This window comes from Euleptes europaea, chromosome 20 (genome assembly GCF_029931775.1).
Source record: "Euleptes europaea isolate rEulEur1 chromosome 20, rEulEur1.hap1, whole genome shotgun sequence".
Taxonomy (NCBI): Eukaryota; Metazoa; Chordata; class Lepidosauria; order Squamata; family Sphaerodactylidae; genus Euleptes; species Euleptes europaea.
In genome coordinates this window covers 11,553,970-11,577,410 of record NC_079331.1, presented here as the reverse complement: position 1 = coordinate 11,577,410, position 23,441 = coordinate 11,553,970, and the positions used below count along the sequence as shown (strand labels likewise).

Sequence of the window (23,441 nt, the reverse complement as noted above, 5' to 3'; positions counted from 1 at the left end):
GTTTCGGCTTCGTTCTCAACAGCAGCTACGCTAGCCGACAAGCCACGGGTGCCAAGAAACGTCGTGGCTCTGCAACTGGGGAGACGGGAATTAAAGCAAGAAAGCAACTAAAGACGGACCGTTTCCTTGGAGTTATGGATTTGGAGTCCACTATAGATACCACGAGCCCCGTGGCGCAGAGTGGTAAAGATGCAGGACTGCAGTCCGAGCTCTGCTCACGACCGGAGTTCGATCCCGATGGATCGAACTGAGGTTGACTCCGCCTTCCATCCTTCCGAGGTCGGTCAAATGAGTCTCCAGCTTGCTGGGGGTAAAGGGAAGACGACTGGGGAAGGCACTGGCCAACCACCCCGTAAACATAGTCTGCCTAGTAAACGTCGGGATGTGACGTCACCCCATGGGTCAGGAATGACCCGGTGCTTGCACAGGGGACCTTTACCTTTATAGATACCATGCCTACCAATAATAGATTTCTAATCTTGGAGCAAGGACAGTTATCCCAGGACGGGAGAGTAAGGTTTTCAGCTCCTCTGGAAGAATCTTCGCCAAATGCAGGTTTCCCTTTCTCCTCGCCATACGCTGGGAGTATTACCAGAGATTGACCCCAGCATACGGCAATCACACAAAAGTAATTTCCAATCTCCAGTCCGGCTCTGGTTTTTTCTTTCTTTCTACAGTTTCTCCTGAAGCGGTACTTACTTTTACCCTTTCTTTAGAAAGGAAGTAGCCTGTGGCGTGGAGGACGTCGGCGGCGTGGGTCGAATTGTGGTAAGAATTGGACGAGTGGTAATTGGCTTCGATAATTTGCAGCCACGACCGCAGCGTCAGTTCGGAGCAGTCGAGGAACTCGCAGATCCCGAAGCGAGCAAACATTTTGAGACCAAGATAAACCAAAGGCCTGGAGGGAAACGGAAAAGGGTGATTTTCCCCTCCTCCAAGCAACTACATGATGATTTTATTATTGCGGCGATAGCCAGATAAACTACAAACTTTATCAATTAAAATCGATTACAAATTTAAATAATTAAATTAAATTAAAAGCAGTTTTTGCAAAGCCCATACACACTTATAAACGAGACCAGTCTCTCTTGTTTTAGATTCAGAAATGTTCTGGTTAAGTACAGCTATTCACCTGGCATAAAATTTTTACTTACAATAGCTAGGGTTGCCAGGTCCTTCTTTGCCACTGGCGGGAGGTTTCTGGGGCGGAGCCTGAGGAGAGCGGGGTTTGGGGAGGGACTTCATTGCCGTAGAGTCCAATTGCCAAAGTGGCCATTTTTCTCCAGGTGAACTGATCTCTATCGGCTGGAGATCAGTTGTAATAGCGGGAGATCTCCAGCTAGTCGCTGGAGGTTGGCAACCCTAACAATAGCCAAAGCACTCATAAATGAAGCCTCTAGGGAGGGCTCAGCTACTGGCAGCCTGCAAGCAAAACCTGGCCCACGAAATCCTATCATTTGGCCCCTGCCCTGTCATTAAACAGGGTGAAAAGACAGCAAACTGTCAGCAAGCTTGTTTATTCTTTTTTTAAAAAAAATATATTTTATTTTTATATATAATCGGGTAGAGAAACAAGAAGGGGTAAAGGAAGGGAAAACAGACACAGGCCTGTGTTCAAGCTTCACAAATTAAAACACAGATACATCATTCTCGCCCCTTAAAATCTGAAACCAATTCTTTATGATGCCCTGTACAACATTTTCTATTCTTTTATAAAACGCTTCATTTTACAGGCTATATAAAGTCACCTGGTGGATAAGATTTAATCATATATTCAGTAATGCCTCAATATCATTTGATATTGTCAATTCTAACCGTAAACTAAAACTATCCTTTCCTGGGACATAATACCAGAAATAAGCGTTTCACTATATCCGCAGGCTCGTTTATTCTTCTATTCTTATCGCGAAGGGTGGAAGACACCGTTTGTAGTTTCCTTCAGACCCAAACGTGGGCTATCCCACCTCTGACAAGGCATTCCCACTGCTTTAAGTTAAGGGGACGCAGGAAGGGTGAACTTCGGATGGGAAGGGAAAGAGATATTTCACAATATTTACTACGTCTGACTCTTGGGGGCTGACCCGGCTTTAGGCTTGAAAACTGCTAGTAACTGCTAGTAACCCGTGCGTATGATGCCTTTGGTTAACAAACCTTTTATGGGTCGCTGCTTCCAATTCAAAGATATTAAAGTCCCAATGTTCTTCGTTTTCCATTGCTTGTGCTATTCGTGGTGGTATATCATTAAGGGAAATAGGCGAGATTAAGCTGCCTGGAACCTGATGTGTTTCTATGGGAGGCAAAAAGACACAAAAGTTATAGATTTCCTAATTATAGAAACAGGGTCCCCACTGGTGCAGTCGTCTTGTTTGTGGGCACCTGGTTGGCCACTGTGTGAACAGACTGCTGGACTTGATGGACCTTGGTCTGATCCAGCAGGGCTTTCCTTTATGTTCTTATGCCTATTATATTAGGCTTCCTAGACGCACTTGGTTGGCCACAGTGTGAAAAAACCGCTGGACTTGATGGGCCTTGGTCTGATCCAGCATGGCTTTTCTTAACTTCTTATGCCTATTATATTAGGTGCTGTGGAACACAGGCAGGATGGTGCTGCCATAGTCATCTTCTTTGTGGGCTTCCTAGAGGCACCTGGTTGGCCACTGTGTGAACAGACTGCTGGACTTGATGAGCCTTGGTCTGATCCGTCATGGCCTTTCTTATGTTCTTATATTCTTATGTTAAATGTTATTCTAACTGTTTTGAATATATCACTAGCTTGGGTTGAATGTATCTTATCCTACGTAACAAATACCTGATTTCTGTAGTAATTTGTTAAAAAAAATTGTACAGAATGAAAAAAACAAACAAACTTCAGTCATGGTTGAATCAAAAATTAAGGAGCGTCAGGTCTTTATTTCTAGCAGAAGTAACACTGCTGCAACAACACTTACGTTTTGCTGATAATATATACTCATTCCCTGATAATCTTCGTAGACCGTCCTGTTTAGGAAACAAATGAAATCAACTGTTGACAATGGACAGCCTTTCTATAATTAGCAGCCCAAGGACACAGGGCTGGATCCAGACTAAAATTTCCACTAACGAAAGGGGAGGTATAATTTCTGCCAGTTCCCTCTCCCTGGTACTGACCCCTGATTTGCCCCTTTCCCATTCCTGGGGGTTTCCCCTCTGCCGCCCCCCCCCCCAAAACAGGGAGATTAATGGGCTGCTGCAGGGGTAGAGGGAAGAGGAGGAGGAAGAGGAGGAGGAAGAAGGAGAAGAAGAGCTGGTTTTTATATGCCAACTTTGGTTTTTATATGGTTTAATGGTTTTATATGGTTATATGGTTTTTATATGCCAACTTTCTCTACCACTTAAGGAAGAATTACAGCTTACAATTACCCTTCCCTTTCCCTCCCAACAGACACCCGGTGAGGTAGGTGGGGTTGAGAGAGCTCTAAGAGAGCTGTGACTAGTCCAAGGTCACCCAGCTGGCTTCATGTGGAGGAGTGGGCTAATCTGGTGAACTGGATTTGTTTCCCCCACTCCTACACATGAAGCCAGCTGGGTCACCTTGGGCTAGTCACGGCTCTTAGAGCTCTCTCAGCCCAACCTACCTCACAGGGTGTGTGTTGTGGGGAGGGGAAGGTGATTGTACCCTGGTTTGATTCTTCCTTAAGTGGTAGAGAAAGTTGGCATATAAAAAACTAACTCTCCTTCTTCTTCTTAGCAACCAGAATGGGTTTCCACTTACCGTCATTAAGCCTCCGACAAGGTCATTTGTATGAGGGTCTTCATCTTTTGTCCCAAGCTGCGGAGAGTACAGCTCGGTGGTCCTCAGAATCTCAAGGACGCGATCTAAAGCTTCAGCGACCGGCATGGGACTGCTTTCTTGTGCGGCATTGATAATATTGATCACCTAAATTGAGAGAAAAGGAAGAACACATGAAACTGCCTTATACTGAATCGGACCGTTGGTCCATTGAGGTCAGTACTATTTTTGACTGGCTCAACTGGAAGAAAGCTGATAGGAAGAAAGTCGATTCCTTTGAAATGTGGTGTTGGAGGAGAATGTTACAGATACTGTGGACTGCCAAAAAAACAAATCAGAGGGTTATAGATCAAATCAAGCCTGAACTGACCCTAGAAGTTGGACCATAAAGAAAGCTGACAGGAAGAAAGTTGATTAAGCTGAACTGTGCTGCTTGAGGAGAGGTTTATGGATACCATGGATCAGCAAAAAGACAAATAAGTTGGTTTTAGATCAAATAAAATCTCAGCTCTCCCTAGAAGCTAAAACGACTAAACTGAGGCTGTCGTACTTTGGACACATTATGAGAAGACAACAGTCACTAGAAAAGACAATCATGCTGGGAAAGATTGAAGGCAGCAGGCAAAGAGGAAGACCCAACAAGAGGTGGATTGACTCTATAAAGAAAGCCACGGCCCTCAATTTGCAAGACCTGAGCAAGGCTGTTAACAATAGGATGTTTTGGAGGACTTTCATTCATAGGGTCACCATGAGTCGGAAGCAACTTGACAGCACTTAACACACACTCAACTGGATTCCAAAGGGATGAAAGCCCCGAGTCAGCAGCCTAAATTTTTAAGCTAATGGACGCAAAAAGCAAGGAATTATCTTGCCTGGGAAAACATACGGGTGCTGTGCAGCAGCCCCCCAAAAGCACAAATCCTATTGTGATGGGTGGAAAGGAACTCAACAGCGGCGCCTTACCTTAGTAATAGGCGCTTCAATAGTCATGGAATGTATCCTGGCCATAGACGAGTGCCTTCTCTGTGAACCGCCTGAAAAACAGACGACACTATTATCCATTCAGATTTCTGGATGTGAGCACGTCCACCTCGATGGCTCACCTGAGACAACCTATCACAATACAGGTCTTTGGTACGGATTTAGGGGCCCACGTCCACTTGCTCATGCCAAACATCCCAGGAAAATGGATATGGCAACTTGGAGGAAATGGGGCGTATCGTTGTTTTTTTCCGTTTGCAAAGAGCTACTATGGTCCTTGCCCTGACCTGGATGGCCCAGGCTAGCCTGATCTCGTCAGATCTCAGAAGCTAAGCAGGGTCAGCCCTGGTTAGTATTTGGATGGGAGACCACCAAGGACTACCAGGGTTGCTGTGCAGAGGAAGGCACTGGCAAACCACCTCTGGTAGTCTCTTGCCATGAAAACCCCAAAAAGGGGTCGCCATAAGTCGGCTGCGACTTGAAGGCACTTTACACGCACAGAACTTGTAAGAATTTGTTAAGAGCTTTCCGTGTGCCTGTTGTTTTGGCTTCATTCTCAACAGTAGCTATGCTAGCCGACAAGCCGACTTCATTGGGTCATTCTGCAACTGGGCCCCTTTCTTTTGTGTTCAAGGGCCTTAAATGTTTGAGACACAGATTTTTGGAAAGAGAAGAAAATTAACGGGTGTCCGACGTACCATCGCTGCCCCGAGACGTGGTCGATCGGACATCTAAAGAACCTTTCCTCCTGTCTTTGTGTCGGCAGGACTGGATATCTGTAGAGACAATAAAGTCACGTTATTATAGCAAGGAAGCCCGTCTCCCTTTTGAAAGGCAGTCGGGCAGCCCCCCAGCAGAATTTATTTATTTATTCATTTATACATTAGACTTTTATCCGCCCTTTCCCAACCAAGTCAGGCTCAAGGCTGCTTCCAGCAATTCTGACACAATTAAAATCACATCAATTTACAATTTAAAATCCACAATATCTCTTTAAAATTTCAAGGGCGCCCTTAAACCATATAACACTATAAGGGGAGAGGGGGGCTCACTTTGAGAAGTGAATCTTGGACCCCCTTATCTACCCATGATGTCTGCCTCACTTTTGGTTGGTTTTGAAACACGTTTTGCCTAGTGCAGATAGCGGTCGGTTTTATTTAGTCTCCCCTCCTGGAACACCGTTTTGGTGTTCCCAAATATTGTCACTTATGCTGCCGAATCTGCATTTGAGCCTCTTCAGTAGGAAACTCCCCACTGAGACACCTGGCACAGGGCAGCCTCTGAATCTCTTTAAGCTGGAAACTTCACTCAGCCGCAAGAAGGGGCCAGTGGAAAAGGATCTGCTCTGAATGCGGGAAGTTCTTCTTTGGAAGGCGGGCTCCATGGCATTATACCCCACTGAAGTCCCTCCCCGCTCCACACCTGCCCTCTTCAGGCTCCACCCCACAAAATCTCCAGGTATTTCCCAACCTGGAGCCGGCAACCCTACTGCAGCCCAAGTTTTAAGTTATTTTGGGTGGGTGAACTGCCTTGAGCAAAACATAATGTCTGAAGGGTTCTCACGCCTTTTTGAGAACAAGTAAATAAATCCGCTAGCAGGTACACTTAAGCCGAGCTCCTGCCAAAACGGCTTTCTTGCGACAAAACTCGAAGTATCGTACCTGTCTGGGACTCAGCCTGAACAGTTTCGCAGACCCTTTCGGCCTACAAATCAACAGGAGAGAGAAAAGAGTAATTAGTAGCTGTGCCAGGGTCACCTTGGAACAGGGCTGCCGACCACCACGTGGGGCCTGGAGATCTCCTAAAGTAACAACTGATCTCCAGACAAAGATCCGTTCCCTTGGAGAGAATGGCAGCATCGGAGGGGGGACCCTAGGGCATCACGTCCATGCTAAGCTCCTTCCCTTCCCAAACTCCACCCTCCACCCCCAAACGTTCAGGAATTTCCCAACTCTGTCTAGACATTAGGAAGAATTTTCTAACAGTGGAGTTCCTCAGTGGAACAGGCTTCCTCGGGAGGTGGTGAGCTCTTCTTCCCTGGAGGCTTTTAAGAAGAGGATAGATGGCCATCTGTCAGCAATGCTGATTCTATGACCTTAGGCAGCTCGTGAGAGGGAGGGCACCTTGGCCATCTTCTGGGCATGGAGTAGGGGTCACTGGGGGTGTGGGGGAGGAGGTAGTTTTGAATTTCCTGCATTGTACAGGGAGTTGGACTAGATGACCCTGGTGGTCCCTTCCAACTCTATGATTCTATGCTAAGTTCCTTCCCTTCCCCAAACTTCACCCTCCACTCCCAAATCTTCAGGAATTTTCCAACCTGGAGTTGGCAACTCAACCTAGGAATGATGTTATGGCTTGAACAAAGCAGCCCGACCTGTCCCGCTTACCTTATTATTGTCGTTGCATGGGCTGCTAATTGACACATAGTGTCTAATTTTTCTGTAAGGAGCAAATAGGGAAATAAAGGTAAGTAGGTAAATATTTTATTTGTAGATAGCCAAAGGCCATTACAAAGTAAATAAGACTATAAACAAGAAAATTATGCAATAAATATAAAAGATATAATACAAAATGCCATATTAGTTATGATAAAATACAATATAATTCAAATATACCCTAGCCAGTCATCAGTTCTGGCTAGTTATATTCTTTGGCACCTGTTTAGCTCTTATCTTTTTAGCTGCTAGAGCGAAAAGTGACATCCTATAAGTTATAAATAAGTTGGTATCTGACAATAAAAATACTAATTTATTGGAATCAGAAAGCAAGTTTAACCCAGTCACACTTACCCTCCCTGTCCAATGACAGGTATTATTTTCACATTTTGCTGTATGGTCTCTCCATTTTTCTTTTTGGCGTAATATGCTCCTTGCCATTCCTGTGGGTGGGATTAGAGGATAAGCAAGAACAGCGTTAACCACTCAGAAGCCATACTTGACGCACGGTCTCTCTTAATTCAAAGAGAGAAACGGGGATTTCAGGGTTTTGCCTAAAACAAACTGAGGCACCTTAAAGGTTGCTAAAGCACCCTGTTTACTCACCTTCCTGCCCAACGTCAATACACCACGTCATTTGCCCTCTCCTGAATTACCCCTTGCTCAGTCTCCCTCCCTGTTCCCTCAAATCTCATAGAATCATAGAGTTGGAAGGGGCCACCAAGGTCATTTAGTCCAACCCTCTGCACAATGTGGGAAATTCACAACTACCTCCCCCCCCACACACCCCAGTGACCCCTACTTCATGCCCAGAAGATGGCCAAGATGCCCTCCCTCTCATGAACTGCCTAAGGTCATAGAATCAGCATTGCTGACAAATGGCCATCTAGCCTCTGCTTAAAAACCTCCAGGGAAGGAGAGCTCACCACCTCCCGAGGAAGCCTGTTCCACTGAGGAACCACTCTAACTGTTAGAAAGTTCTTCCTCATGTCTAGATGGAAACTCTTTTGATTTAATTTCAACCCATTGGTTCTGGTCCGACCTTCTGGGGCAACAGAAAACAACTCGGCACCCTCCTCTATATGACAGCCCTTGAAGTACTTGAAGATGGTTCTCCTATCACCTCTCAGTCTTCTCCTCTGCAAGCGAAACATACCCAGCTCCTTCAACCTTTCCTCATAGGACTTGGTCTCCAGACCCTTCACCATCTTGGTTGCCCTCCTCTGGACACGTTCCAAGCTTTACATCTCTTCTCCCCTTCTTCACCTTGCTTTATCTGATCTGCTCATTCCCTGCATCACATCATTCCTCTCTCCTGTTCCCTAGGTTGACTCAGACCAAAACCACACGAGCACCGTAAAACACAGGAAGGTTGGGATGCGACTGCAAATCAACTTCCCCGCACGGCCAACGGATTCAGAAGTTCTGTACAAACATGTTCAAAACTGCCTGTTCTGCTTGTCCTAGGGACACGCTACCTAGGACAAGCAGAAAAGGAGGACATCTGGAAAGAGCTCTAAGCAGCACATAGGAATTAATCCCTTCTTGCGCTCTTTTTTGAACGACCTTCAAATACCTTTCAGTCCCATTCGTCTATCAGATTTGTCTATCAAATGTCACAACAAACCTCTGCTTTTCTGCGACACACAACTTGTTTCCGTTCTCACACCCTCTCTTCCCACATGTGTGCAGCGCAACCAAAAACGTCCTGATGTTTGAAGCCTCCGTTCAAACGCCAGTATGCCGTGGCCTCCAAATTCAGGCACACGGGCAAACGGGATTGCTTGCCCCTGACAAAATTAGGATTTTAAACTATGGCCCTTTATGCAGGGATGCATAAAAGGAATGCATGCCTTTTCTGCCTGTCAGAGGTCACCTTGCTCTCCCAGCATGCATAATCTAAAGGAAGCCCTGAAGCAGTTGGCGGGGGTGACTGCGGGGAAATGTCCCTGCATAAAAGGCCTACGGTTTAATCCCAGTTGGGGAGGGGGCGGAGAGATTGAGGTTCAAATCTGCACTTAGAGGAGGAGGAGGAGGAGGAGGAGGAGGAGAAGAGGAGGAGGAGGAGTTGGTTTTTATATGCTGGTTTTCTCTGCCACTTAAGGAAGAATCAAACGGGTTTACAATCTCCTTCCCTTCCCCTCCCCACTACAGACACCCTGTGAGAGAGGTGGCGCTGAGAGAGTGTGACTAGCCCAAGGTCACCCAGCTGGCTTCATGCGTAGGAGTGGGGAAACCAACCCAGTTCACCAGATTAGCCTCCTCTGCTGCTCAAGTAGAGGAGCGGGGAATCAAACCCAGTTCTCCAGATTAAAGTCCACTCCTCCAAACCACCGCTCTTCACCACGACACCACGCTGGCTCACGGGATGCTCTTGGGCACGTTCTCAGCCTATCCTACCTCAGGAGGCTTTGGTGAGATTAAAGTAAGAAAACAAAAATCCACTGTCCTGAGACCCTTTTGCAGGAAGTGCGAGGACACGAAAGGCGACAGAGGAACGCGCGGTATAAAACCGAGCACTGTTTTGGTCGGAGCAAAAACACCATCGTTCCAGCTCTTCCTCCTCCAACAAGTCTGAACACACTCCGGGGAACAATGTGGCACTTATACGTCCATGTCCAGATGCGAGTGGTGGCAACCGGAGCATTTCCTTTCCCGATCAGGGCTCTCTGATGCACACACAGTGAGTCATCGCTCCCTTACGCTGGACTCCTGGGTGCAGAAATGCCACACGTCGCTCGTGATTCATTACAGCATCTTCACCCGACGCAGCGTCAACAGCCGGGTGCTTCTTAACGCCGGCGTTCGCTGCCACCCAGTTATCTCACCTGACTCACACGGGGGGGTACGAGGAAGCTGTGACAGACAGGCGTACGTCTTTGAACAGACAGCCCCGTTCAGTAGCTTTCTTTGCCAGCACTGAGAAAACAAGTCTCCTTGTATGAGTTGGATTCGCTTGCTGGCCGTCACGCTGTCCCCCCCCACCATCAGAAGCCACCGGCCCAATTACATTGTGGGACTTGCTTTCTGTTTGTGTGGGGAAGCCTGCCGTCGGGGACCAGATAAGAAGCACACACAAAGTCTAGAATTATGTGTGTGTGCGTGTTAAGTGCCGTCAAGTCGCATCCGACTCATGGCGACCCTATGAATCAATGTCCTCCAAAATCTTTGACAGCCTTGCTCAGGTCTTGCAAATTGAGGGCTGTGGCTTCCTTTATTGAGTCCATCCATCTTTTGTTGGGTCTTCCTCTTTTCCTGCTGCCCACAACTTTTCCTAGCATGACTGTCTTCTCCAGTGACTCTTGCCTTCTCATAATAAGAATTATGCACTGCCTCAAATATGGCGGTAGCTAAAAAGGCAAATGCGATCTTGGGCTGTATCAACAGAAGTATAGTGTCCAGATCATGCGAAGTGATGGTATCGCTTTACTCTGCTCTGGTTAGAACTTACCTAGAGTACTGTGTTCAGTTTGGGGCACCGCAATTTAAGAAGGATGTAGACAAGCTGGAACGTGTCCAGAGAAAGGCAACAAAGATGGTGAGGGGTCTGGAGACCAAGTCCTATGGGGAAAGGTTGAAGGAGCTGGGTATGATTAGCCTGGAGAGGAGAAGACTGAGAGGGGATATGATAACCATCTTCAAGTACTTGAAGGGCTGTCATATAGAGGAGGGTGCCGAGTTGTTTTCTGTGGCCCCAGAAGGTCGGACCAGAACCAACAGGTTGAAATTGAATCTAGACATTAGGAAGAACTTCCTAACAGTTAGAGCGGTTCCTCAGTGGAACAGGCTTCCTCAGGAGGTGGTGAGCTCTCCTTCCCTGGAGGTTTTTAAGCAGAGGCTAGATGGCCATCTGTCAGTAATGCTGATTCTATGACCCTAGGCAGATGATGGGAGGGAGGGCATCTTGGCCATCTTCTGGGCATGGAGTAGGGGACACTGGGGGTGTGTGGGGGGGAGGTAGATGTGAATTGTGCAGCTCTAGGCCACCAAGTTTGTTTGTACAGAAGGGATGACCCTTTGGGCTAAACGAGGCGTGACGGCCATGAGGGCGCCACTGCCATTTCAAAGTGATTTAAAAACACCACGAGGTGCATGGTGCTCTGGTTGCTCCACCCCCCTGCACCTTTTCAAGTACCAAAACAGCTTCGGGTGGTGGTGGTGGTGGTGGTGGTGTAGTGGTTTTACCACTTGATAAGGTGCGGGGAATAGGGCGGGGGGGACAAGAGTATCTCAGCCGGCCACACTGTGAGCCCAATCAGGATCTGGTCCTGGCTGCCAACCTCCAGGTGGTGGCTGGCTATCTCCCGCTATTACAACTGATCTCCAGGCGACAGAAATCAGTTCCCCTGGAGAAAATGTCCACTTTGGCAATTGGACTCTATGCCGTTGAAGCCCCTCCCCGCTCCAAACCCTGCCCTGCTCAGACTCCACCCCCAAAATCTCCATGTATTTCCCAACCCAGAGCTGGCAACCCTAAGATGATGCCAACACATCAAATTTGTGCCTTTGTTTCCCCCAAGTAGCTGTAATGCCCACTTACCACCACTGAAATCTTTATGGTTTAAAGTGTCAAACGTAATGCTTTCCACTAATGCGCACAAAAATAAGAACATAAGAAAAGCACTGGGTCAGACCAAGACCCATCAAGTCCAGCAGTCTGTTCACACAATGCCCAAACAGGTGCCTCTAGGAAGCCCACAAACAACTGCAGCAGCATTGTCCTGCCTGTGTTCCACAGCACTTAATATAATAGGCATGCTCCTCTGATCCTGGAGAGAATAAGTACGCATCTTGACTAGTATCCATTTTTACTAGTGGCCATGAACAGCCCTCTCCTCCATGAACATGTCCACTCCCCTCTTCAAGCCTTCCAGTTTGGCAGCCACCACCACATCCTGGGGCAGGGAGTTCCACAATTTAACTATGCGTCGTGTGAAGAAAGACTTCCTTTTATCTGTTTTGAATCTCTCACCCTCCAGCTTCGGCAGATGACAAAATACCCAATTTGAACCTAAGGTCTGGTTCGCGTGTTGTGCTCCAGCACAAACGTATTTGAGAGAATTCCAATGGGCACCTTAAAATCCCCTCCAGTTAAAGCCCGGCATTATGTCCCTAGCACCGGCTCTTAAGGCGAATTATTACGTCAATAACGACTGAACAGTAACTTGGCAGAAACAACAGCTAGGGCTTTTTGAAAGCCACAATATATTGACTGTCCTGCGATACGTCACTGGCTTTAAAAAGCCCCTGCAAACTTCACAAATCTCCACAAGCCGTTAAGAAACATGCAAAATTACATAGATACTTTACCTTTTCGATCTTGATGCAAGAATTAATAGTTTCAAGGAGATCCGCTTTTTTTTCGTTTGTAGGCACTTCTGTTAATTCCTTTCCTATTAATTCGCCTTTTTCGTAGCCCATCATTGTTTCAAACGCAGGATTTATGTACTGGGGGAGGAGAAGAAAAAAGTTACTCCGGGGAAACTAAAGCAAGGGGGGGGGGATTATCAACGATCCACCCACGCCCCTATTGAATTTTTAACCTTGAAATGCATTTTTCAAGTCTGCGGAGAAATCCCTTCTCCACGCTCAATACTAAAACAGCCGTTTTGATTTTGGCCTCCTCCCACCCCAGTATTAGGGAAGATGAGGAAATGTGGACGTATTTTCCAGATCTTGGCAGGAGCTCATGGAATTCAGAGAGCAAACAGAGTTTATGCCCTTCTTAAAATCAATGAAATCAATGGGCTTAGAAGGGTGTAACTCTGTTTATAGAATCATAGAGTTGGAAGGGGCCATAGAGGCCATCTAGTCCAACCCCCTGCTCAATGCAGGATCAGCCTAGAGCATCCCTGAGAAGTGTTTGTCCAGCCACTGCTTAAAGACCGCCAGTGAGGGGGAGCTCACCATCTCCCTAGGTAGCTGATTCCACTGTCAAACAACTCTCACTGTACAAATTTTTCCCCTAATATCCAGCAGGTACCTTTCCGCCTGCAATTTAAACCCATTATTGCGAGTCCTATCCTCTGCTGCCAACAGGAGCAGCGAAGGAACAGTTTAGGATTGCAATGTTTAAAATACTGTTTAGATCAGGGGTGTCAAACATAAGGCCCGCGGGCCGGATCAGGCCCCTTGAGGGCTCTCATCCGGCCCGCGAACCAGCTGAGGCAAACCACTCCCAAACTGGGCTGGTGAGTCTCCCGCGGGCTTCCCCAGTTCCAAGATGTCAATGATCAAAGACTGTTAAATAAAAGAAAAAACTGTAATTGTAAAACACTGTAAAAAAATATCATTAATTGGCTTTGCCTGTGTCTTCTATAAAGTTTATCTCTCCAGTACCTGGCATTAAATTTTATGGTAGACATGGCCCTGCCCGACCAAGTGACATTTATGTCATATTCGGCCCTTGCAATAAATGAGTTCGACACCCGTTTAGATGGAAGTATCTGCCATCCAAAGTTTATACAGGAAACAGGGTTCAGCAAAGAGAGCAGACTCTACTGCTCTGTTGGGAAAACAAAACACAAAAATTGTATCTGGCCCAATAGCCTTCTGAACTGGAAGCGCTTGCAGTAAAGCCATAAAACCATCTCGGAGACTGCTAATGGGGAGGGAAAAAACACAGAACAAACCTGTATTACATGGTCTTCGCTTGTGATCTCAATAGCTTCTTGACTTTTCTCTAATGCCGTAAATATTGAATTACAAGCCCTGGAAACAAAAGGTGGAAGCTAATTAAAGCTGAGTGGCATAACCTGTCGTTTCTGGGAGCTTAAAAACTGTGTTAATGCAGAAACAAATCACTGTAGAAGCAACCAGTTCGAGCAAGAGACTTTCTCTTCTGGAGAGTAACGGCAGCAAATCTGATGGGCTTTCTGATTGACCTTCTGCTGCCCCTCAACTTAAAGGAAAGGAAGATTGAACCTGTGCGTATTTTACTCAGAAGCAAGTCCCGCTGAGTTCAGTGAGGCTTACTATAGGGTTGCCACTTGCCAGGTCCCTCTTTGCCAATGGTGGGAAGTTTTTGACGCGGAGCCTGAGGAGGGCAGGGTATGGAGAGGGGAGGGACTTCAATGCCATAGAGTCCAATTGCCAAAGCGGCCATTTTCTCCAGGTGAACCGATGTCCATCGGCTGGAGATCAGTTGTAAAAGCAGGAGATCTCCAGCTACTACCAGGAGGTTGGCAACCCAAGCTTACTACCAAATAAGAGCACACAGGATTTCAGACTTAACTTGTAAGAAGGGGAGAATGTTGTAAGCTACTCTGGGTCCCCCCCATTGAGGGGAAAAGTGGGGTACAAGTGAAATAAATAAACATCACTCATGGGTACTCCAGAATATTTAGCTTGGACCTCAGCGGTCCTAAAGGCCAAGCTACAGCCGTCCAAGGAATTCACACTGCTTGCAAGGACAGCTCATACAGGACAGAAGTCTACACTGAAGTCACCGGGCAGTACGGCTGCCATCTTCACCACCGGCGGGATGTTTTTGGGGCGGAGCCTGAGGAGGGCAGGGCTTGGGGAGGGGTTTCAATGCCATAGAGTCCAACTGCCAAAGTGGCCGTTTTCTCCAGGTGAACTGATCTCTATCAGCTGGAGATCAGCTGTAATAGCGGGAGATCTCCAGGTGGCATTCTCTGAAAAGTACTACCGATCTCCAGACTTACAGAGGTCAGTGAAATCCCTCCCCAAATCCAACCCCCCGGCACTGCCCCCAAATCTTCAAGATTTCCCAGGCCGGACTTAGCAACCCTACTGGGCAGCCCTTGAGACCGGGTATTATATTGTCCCCTCAATCGATTGCAGTTCTCAGTCTGGCTCCCGCACTCCGGGCCAATGTTTTGAATGGACTTTCAAGACCTAGATCTACCAATCTGGAAGTACATGGAGCCAATTGTAATGGTCCACTCTAGAAGTCACTGAACAAAAAAAGGGGGAAAGAAACCCAACCTTAAAAAAACCCCCGAAAGCTGGGTACCCAAGGTTTGGTGGAAAAGGTAAAATTATATAACAGAAAAATATCATCAGTGGTCAAATAAAAACCCATATAATGCACACGCAAGTAATATACAAATGTTTGACCATATATAGATAGATAACTTTATACAAGCCCAGGCATGTGTATAGGATGTCTGATGAAGGCCTGTAAGCCGAAACTGTGGTTGCCAACCTCCAGGTACTAGCTGGAGCGCTCCTGCTATTACAACTGATCTCCAGCCGATAGAGATCGGTTCACCTGGAGAACATGGCCGCTTTGGCAATTGGACTCTATGGCATTGAAGTCCCTCCCCTCCCCAAACCCCGCCCTCCTCAGGCTCCGCCCAAAAAACCTCCCGCCGGCGGCAAAGAGGGACCTGGCGACCCTAACCGAAAAGCATATGGTCTGTGTGGTTTACGCCTATCAACCTTATGAGTTGCCGTTATGCCTGGTTTTATCATTTTTAATGTTTTTAACCTAGTCGTAAGCACCTTAAAATAAAAATATTTTTTTCAATTTTATAATTTTACCTTTTCCACCCAACCTTGGGTACCCACTCAACCAACCCACTCTAGAAGTTACTGGGATACCTATCAGCTGCACCTCTTCTGATACTGGGAAGCTGACTGTTTAATGTGAATGATTTCCTGCCGCCCCCCGCCCCCCAGACACAGGCTAAAATTACCTTAGTTTAAATTGTGCCCGCACTTCTCCAAATTCCAGCTGGATGAGTTCATTGTAACAGGCCATGATGTTGGCGTTTTCTACGTACCGCTGTACGGCAACAACAGCAAAATTAAAAACATTTCAATCGCTTATCTAGGAACAGAAACGGGATTTAAAATCTATTTCTTAAAAAATCGTATTGCTGCCAGTGAGACACGGGGATGGATCCTGACTGGTCTTTTAGTGGGATGAGATTTTGAGGGGCATTTCAAGCTGCTACAAGATGAGGCAAGTGGCGGGGGAAATCACACTCCGCAAGCAGAAATTCCCGCACCCACAGAAACCATACTTGGGAGCCAAGCCATATTTTTCTACTTTACTAATTAGTTCTTTCCACCATCGCCCCCATTTTTGGCATGCATTTTCTCTACGGATTCCTTAAGTCACTTGCTATATCCTTTTATTTGCAAAACCTTTTAAATAAATAAAGGATTATTTAAAAAGAGAGTTATTTTTAAAAATCACTTCCTATGAGCTAAGACACTTCTTTCCAAAAGAACAAATGTGAATGATTAACATGACAGAGACAATCACATGCTGGGGATGTGATGGACGACATACAAAAGACATGTACATTAATCATACTTAATGCGGGAACAAGCGTCCAAAATTTGGTGGATGTCAACATTCCAACATTTAAATGGAGGGCCAATTCCGACATTCAAAACCGGATAGGTATACTTCCCTGCTTTCAGACATACGAGGGGGAATGTTGAGGGACGATCACATTAAGGTGACTGTCTGCACTCACCTGTGCATCAGTGAGTTGACGGGTAGTGATAAGATTCACTGGGGAATGTCAACATCCACACGTAAATGTCGACAGTCACCACATTTCAGACATTCTCTTTATGAGGGACAGAGATAATCTGTCTAGAGACTGTGGCGTACGGGCAGACTCAAACTTCCACCATAAATAAATATACCTACCCTTGTGAAGCCAGCAGAAAGGAGGGGCAATATTGAGGATTCTTCACGATCTGTATGCCTTAAAAACAGAGTTGTGGCAAGATATCAGAAATTGCTAATTTATTACTATCAAATTACTACCTTCTTATCAGAAATGACTCATTGCTAATTGATTGGATCCTCAACAGTAGTATCTGCAGTCTACAATCATATCCGCTGGTCGGCGGTCAGACTCCTGAATACTTTTCAAGGAGTGTACCTGACATATCCATCCCGACAGATTTCCCAGCAACCGCCACATGGGCAGAGATCCAAGTAAATTCCATGGGAATCACACTTTTTTAAATTCTAAAAACGCATATCCTGCTTCCCGGCAGTAGCTCTTGAAGGGGCTCGCAACAGAACACGAGCGTTATATTTGCCAAAATGTGGACACACAATTACATTATATATTGTTTAAGTGCTACATTTCTACTGTCTTCCTGCTACGGCACTCAAGGCATTCTGCAGTGCAAAATAATTGCCTGGGAAAATAAGCAAATTAAGGGTCCGTGTCTTAGATGAAACATAATGACGCTTCTCGCTTACCTTCGCACGACACCAATAATAACAGTGTTTTCAGCTGATTTTGTTGATCTGATGGACCTTTTTGAGAAAATAAATCAAAGTTGATGCATTTTTTTACAATAAACTTTGAAATAAACCTTACGGTGTTCTTTTATTTTGTGATTTCCCCCTCCCCAGTGCCTCAGCAATGCCAGGGCCCCATCCTTGAGTTTTGCCGGGAATCGCCAAGACCGCCCTTGGCTGGCCACAATTTCCTGAAGCTTCTTTTCAGGATGTCAAACAACAACAACAATGGAACGGTGCATCTCAGCAACTGGTTCGGTTAAGAAAACAAATAAAAGATTTGAATTGTAAGCTGTTTTGGGAGCCAATCTGGCTGAAAAAGCGTGGTATAAGTGCATCAAACGAATGAATAGGAAAATACGCTTATATAATTGCGGGGGGTGGGGGAACAACTATCCCATTTCTGAAAAGCAAACGGTTGAAAGTAGTCAGAAGTGTGAAAATGTCCTACAAGGTGACCCTATATGCACACTCACTTGGGATTGGAAGGGGCCATACAGGCCACCTAATCCAAACCCCCTGCTCAATGCAGGATCAGCCTAGAGGATCCCTGACAAGTGCTTGTCCAGCCTCTGCTTAAAGACTGCCAGTATAAACCCTGAGAAACAAGGTCTGTACCCATACGGGTCACTGCCTTTACTGGGTGGGTAAACTGGCGTCGTTCCACCCTTCTCAGTTCACACATAAGTACTCCCATCACAAAGTGAACCATTTTTGTCTGCTCGGGAATTGCTGAATGATCAACAGTGAATGCTGGGGCTGCAGGGAGAGCTAGAACGTCACCATCGTATATTTACTGGAGGTCATACGGTTTGATTTCGCCCCTTCTCCACTGCCTCTCGCCATGTATCCTAACCCCAATAATGCTGCCCAAGCCAAAGAAAACAAACTGCTACTGCATGGGAAAAGAGAGGGGCGTTTTTTACTTCCTCTGCGTTCGCCAGCGTGATTTGGAGCAAGTCGGCCTCCCCAAGCTTACGAGACCTGCGAAGTGGCAACCGACAATATCCGAGTTATCGCAGATGTGTAAGTTTGCAGCCTCGAAAGCACCTTGCGATCGGCAATTGGCTAAAAGAAGTGAATCCGTGCCGACTGGTTGTTGAACCACCGGGCTTGAGGAACACAGCGGAACGGCAACTACAGGGACCCGTGAAGTTTCTCCAGAAAGAGGTTGCTGTGACGTCTCAGCGCGACGCACTGTTCAGGCCTAACCTCGGAGCAGGCAATGCGGCCGCATTTCTTCAGACCGTTCAATTGCACCCTCTCACAGAGACGAGGCAGAAGAACTTCCTGCCTTCCGGGAATGGCGAGGGCTCTCACCTGCATAGTGATTCTGCATCAAAGTGTCTCGAATGTCTATGATCAATAATGATGATTTCATGGTTCTTATCCAGGAAACACTCGAGAGCAGATTCAGGCGTCCTGGCAACGTTACACCGATATCCAGCTTTCTCACATGCCCAGCAGAACCCATTACTCTGGTTGTCTTCTTTGGCAAATACTAAAAGAACCTAGGTCAAGGAGAACAAAACTTAAAATGTAGTCAGATCACACGTTTTGAATATATTAAGTCTACACTTTAAGTTTAACTGTTTGTTAGGACGTGAGGATAATATTAGATTAAACAGTATGACTTAGTTCAGCTATAGTGGGTTTATGTTGTGGGTCTTGCTAAGAAGAAGAAGAAGAAGAAGAAGAAGAAGAAGAAGAAGAAGAAGAAGAAGAAGAAGAAGAAGAAGAAGAAGAAGAAGAAGAAGAAGAAGAAGAAGAAGAAGAAGAAGAAGAAGAAGAGTTTTTTATATACCGACTTTCTCTGCCACTTAAGGGAGAATCAAACAATCTCCTTCCCTTCCCCTCCCCACAACAGACACCCTGTGAGGAAGGTGGGGCTGAGAGAGCTGTGGCTAGCCCAAGGTTACCCAACTGGCTTCATGTGTAGCAGTGAGGAAACAAATCCAGTTCACCAGATTAGCCTCCGCCGCTCATGGGGGATCAAACCCGGTTCTCCAGATCAGACTCCACTGCTCCAAACCACCGCTCTTATCCACTACACCACGCTGGCTATGAGTAAGGAGTACTGAATAAGCATGAGGGGTGAAAGTTGTGTGTTATATGTATGTATTGTGTGTTTTAAAAATTTAAAGAATTAATAAAAAAAACTTAAAATGTAGTTGTTATGCCCTCACTCAGAATGGGTGGGACTTTTTGCCCCCTTCCCCCCACCCCAAATAATCGCTTAAAGGATGCTTTTCATGGGATGCAAAAGCTTTCAGAAAAAACTATCCCACCCCTCCTCCAGGTGTTTTGGCTCACCCCGAGTTATGAATGGAAACGTAATGGCATGCTTCCTTAAATTATAGTCACAAAACCGAGGCTGGAAAAACGATGTTCATCTTAGGCTGTAAAACTAGGATGAATGGAAATCTCATTTGAAGCCCTTGTAAAAACTGCTGATGCAGACAATGCTGAAACATGTCCCGCTTTTTTTAATGTTAGGTTTAATTTTCTTTGTACACTCTTTGTGGATACAAAAGGGGTAGCCGTATTAGCCTCTTGTAGCAAAGCAATACAAAAGTCCAGTAGCACGTTACAGAATAACATTTATTTCCATATGAGCTTTTGTGAGTCACAGCTAACTTCTGGTTCTGCGGCCGGAAATGACATCATGGGATGCCGATCTACGAGTCTTCACCCCCCTAAAGTCTGAGCTAATCTCTTTTTGACCTCTGGGACCTGCTTGTAGGTCTTCCAGAGACATCTGGCTGGTCACTGTGTAGAACAGGATGCAGGACTGCATGAACACACATGAAGCTGCCTTATACTGAATCAGACCCTTGGTCCATCAAAGTCAGCACTGTCTACTCCGACCGGCAGCGGCTCTCCGGGGTCTCAGGCAGGGGTCTTTCACATCACCTACTTGCCTAGTCCCTTTAACTGGAGATGCCGGGGATTGAACCTGGGACCTTCTGCATGCCAACCAGATGCTCTACCACTGAGCCCCACCCCATCAAAGTCAGTATTGTCTGCTCAGACCAGCAACAGCTCTCCAGGGTCTCAGGCAGGGGTCTTTCACATTCCCTACTTGCCTGCTTCCTTTAACTGGAGATGCCGGGGATTGAACCTGGGACCATCTGCATGCCAAGCAGAGGCTCTACCACTGAGCCACATGGGCCGTTGGTGTAAGCTAGCACAGCTACCCTTATGATCTTACGTGAAATGAACTGTATGTACGAATTAGACATCCTAGCCGTTTGCTGAGCATATGGAAAACGTTTCTGGGTAGAGTCAGGGCCTTACAAACAAAATCCAAAAGAGGGACGTGAGATTCAAGTGTGGGATATCGCTAGATCTTTCGGCTGGAAAAAGTGATGCTCTTTTCCTTACAAGCCGGAGAAACCATGGGCACGTTAACAGTGCCATATGCCGATCAAAATTTGGTAGTACTGCTGGAGCCGAATAAAAGCGACTTCAGCGGCTGGATCTGGCTCACGAGCTGCCAAGTTGGCAGCCGCTCTCTCGGCTAAATAACAAACAGATTTTTTTTACATCTCCGTTAAATGTGAGCAAAAAGCTACGAGCGTTGCTCTACTACTTGGGATGTAGAGAACGGCGGTAGCTGTTTGTCGTATCAGAAAAGCAAAGGCACAAGGGGGGAGGTTGCCTGTAGCTCTGCAGGAGGGGGTCTCCAAGCTACTCAAACTAACAAGGAAGCTTGAGCCGGGAAGCTTTGTGAGGGGTCAGAGTATCACCTGATCCCCTCTGGCCCAGGGGAGTAAGGAGGCTTCTTTGGCTATTTTGACTAGCCTCCCCATAGTTCCTGCCTTTGGCCACAGCTGGCCAGCAGTTGGCCGAATCCCCACGTGACATCCCTTGTGGGACAGAGCAGAGTAGTGATTACTGTAGACGGGGTGTCAAACATAAGGCCCGAGTGCGGGATCAGCCATCCCCCATACCCCCACTCTAAATCTGGACTGGCAAGGCATGACCCGGCCCGACCGAGTGACATTTATGTCCGGCCCTGAGTTCGACACCCCTGTATTAGAGATTCTGGCAAGGATCTGGGAGACCCTGGCTCGATTCTCCACTCTGCCACGGAAGCTAGCTGGGCGGGCCCGCCGCTCACTCTCAGCCTAGCCTACCTCACAGGGTTGCTGTCGTGAGCCGTCTGGCTTTCCAAACTTGGCCGACAGCGACTTTGTCTGCTTTCTGAGCAAATTTCGTATCATTTTCTTGCAAGAAACGTGGTGTGTTGATCCCAGCTTTCCCACCCTGCAAGGATACAGGGCCTTTGTGTTACCTGCTATCAAAACTAAGATGCAAAGAAGGGCCAGCGGGGCCTTGTGACGTCCGTCTCAAAAAACATCGAGGGGAAAATTCATCTCCTAAATTGGACAAATTGTAATTACATTCAATTTGTCCATATTTTAGATAAGCAACTGGGGGACCTTCTGTGTGTAAATGTATGCATTCCCTCATGTAAAGATACTAACAGTGCAACCCAGATACGGATGGACCTTTTTGAAGTTCTGGAAAGGGCAGAATCAACCCTTCCCTAGAGCAGAAATCTTGCTTGTAGGGGACCTGAATGCCAGGATTAGTCAGGGCATTAATGCCTATGTAGCATAAAATGGAGGAGAAAATGATATCGGACACTGCTTGAGAAAGAAAAGCGAGGTAAAGTCTAAATAAATTGGTTCTTGTAGGTTATCCGGGCTGTGTAACCGTGGTCTTGGAATTTTCTTTCCTAAGGAAAGAAAATTCCAAGACCACGGTTACACAGCCCGGATAACCTACAAGAACCAATGAACTCTGACCGTGAAAGCCTTCGACAATATTCTAAATAAATTGTTTATTACGGTCCTTTGACCAAACATAAGATATTTACAGGAACATTGCCCTACCCAGAGCGGCAGTATGAAACAATACATTTTAATTAAAACACTATACAAAATGTTACCCTAGTTGAAACAACTGGTCAACAATACAACTTAAGCAATCACTCCACCCCGTGGCGCAGAGTGGTAAGCTGCAGTATTGCAGTCCAAGCTCTGCTCACGACCTGAGTTCGATCCCGGCGGGAGTCAGTGTCAGGTAGCCGGCTCGAGGTTGACTCAGCCTTCCATCCTTCCGAGGTTGGTAAAATAAGTACCCAGCTTGCTGGGGGTAAAGGGAAGACGACTGGGGAAAGCACTGGCAAAACACCCCATAAACGAAGTCTGCTTGGGAAACGTTGGGATGTGACGTCACCCCATGGGTCAGGAATGACCCGGTGCTTGCACAGGGGACCTTTACCTTCCCCCCCCCCCCATGATTAACTACTATTCTACAAAACCTGGCCACTAACTTTGTGACCTGTGAAAATTCATCCTTAAGAAGGATGTCGACTCTAAACACTAGATAAAAGATATCTTCGAATTAATCCATCACTAGATTAAAAAGAGGGAAGACTTACAAACAGGGGTAGTTAATGCAAGATATTATCATAATGATATGTAACTAATATCATTTTTCCTTTCCCAACTCTTTCCTCACTTTACAAGGTGGTAGTGCTAGATATATTAAAACGGTATAATATTTGTGTATTTAATGTACTTTTTTATGCATCCCCTACCCTTTTTCTTCTGTATCCCCCTTTAATTCAAAATTTAATAAAAACATTTATAAAAAAAAAAAAGAAGGATGTCGACTCTAACAGCTTCAGGATAGCCAGTGTTCTTTCTTAAAAGAGGACCAAGAATCTTCTCCCTGTCCTCCTTATAGTAGCTACGCCAAAGGAGGACGTGCTTGAGAAAGAAAAGCGAGGCACAGTCTAAATAAAGAAATGGATAAAACGTCAACGCGGCAAGACCCACGGCGGGTTTCCGACCTGACACTATCGGGCTGCGGTTTCCTTCCCTGTGACACTTTGAGTTCACAATTCTAAGCAATTCCAGGCATTCCAATAGTGCTTAGCCTTTGGATTAGGTTGGTGAGTGCTCTTGGCCACAAATCTAACAATCTAGGCCTAGTATGG

General features: G+C 46.3%; 1 protein-coding gene across 2 annotated transcripts in view; it reads right to left on the bottom strand.

Annotated features, from left to right (window-relative positions):
• Positions 1 to 23,441, bottom strand: part of PDE8A (phosphodiesterase 8A) — a 121,974-nt gene that overhangs the window by 7,829 nt on the left and 90,704 nt on the right. Inside the window, exons 3-17 of one of the 2 annotated variants that reach the window (XM_056865670.1) lie at positions 18,749 to 18,939; positions 17,387 to 17,443; positions 16,820 to 16,877; positions 15,849 to 15,937; positions 13,818 to 13,896; positions 12,496 to 12,633; positions 7,540 to 7,628; positions 7,138 to 7,189; positions 6,412 to 6,454; positions 5,449 to 5,526; positions 4,733 to 4,803; positions 3,752 to 3,916; positions 2,949 to 2,997; positions 2,152 to 2,287; positions 700 to 898 (exon numbers count right to left, since the gene is read on the bottom strand). In XM_056865670.1, coding sequence (XP_056721648.1) covers positions 700 to 898; positions 2,152 to 2,287; positions 2,949 to 2,997; positions 3,752 to 3,916; positions 4,733 to 4,803; positions 5,449 to 5,526; positions 6,412 to 6,454; positions 7,138 to 7,189; positions 7,540 to 7,628; positions 12,496 to 12,633; positions 13,818 to 13,896; positions 15,849 to 15,937; positions 16,820 to 16,877; positions 17,387 to 17,443; positions 18,749 to 18,939 — 1,494 coding nt within the window. Of the gene's footprint in view, positions 1 to 699; positions 899 to 2,151; positions 2,288 to 2,948; positions 2,998 to 3,751; positions 3,917 to 4,732; positions 4,804 to 5,445; positions 5,527 to 6,411; positions 6,455 to 7,137; positions 7,190 to 7,539; positions 7,629 to 12,495; positions 12,634 to 13,817; positions 13,897 to 15,848; positions 15,938 to 16,819; positions 16,878 to 17,386; positions 17,444 to 18,748; positions 18,940 to 23,441 lie in introns of both variants that reach the window. The other variant, XM_056865671.1, reaches the window with a different exon arrangement.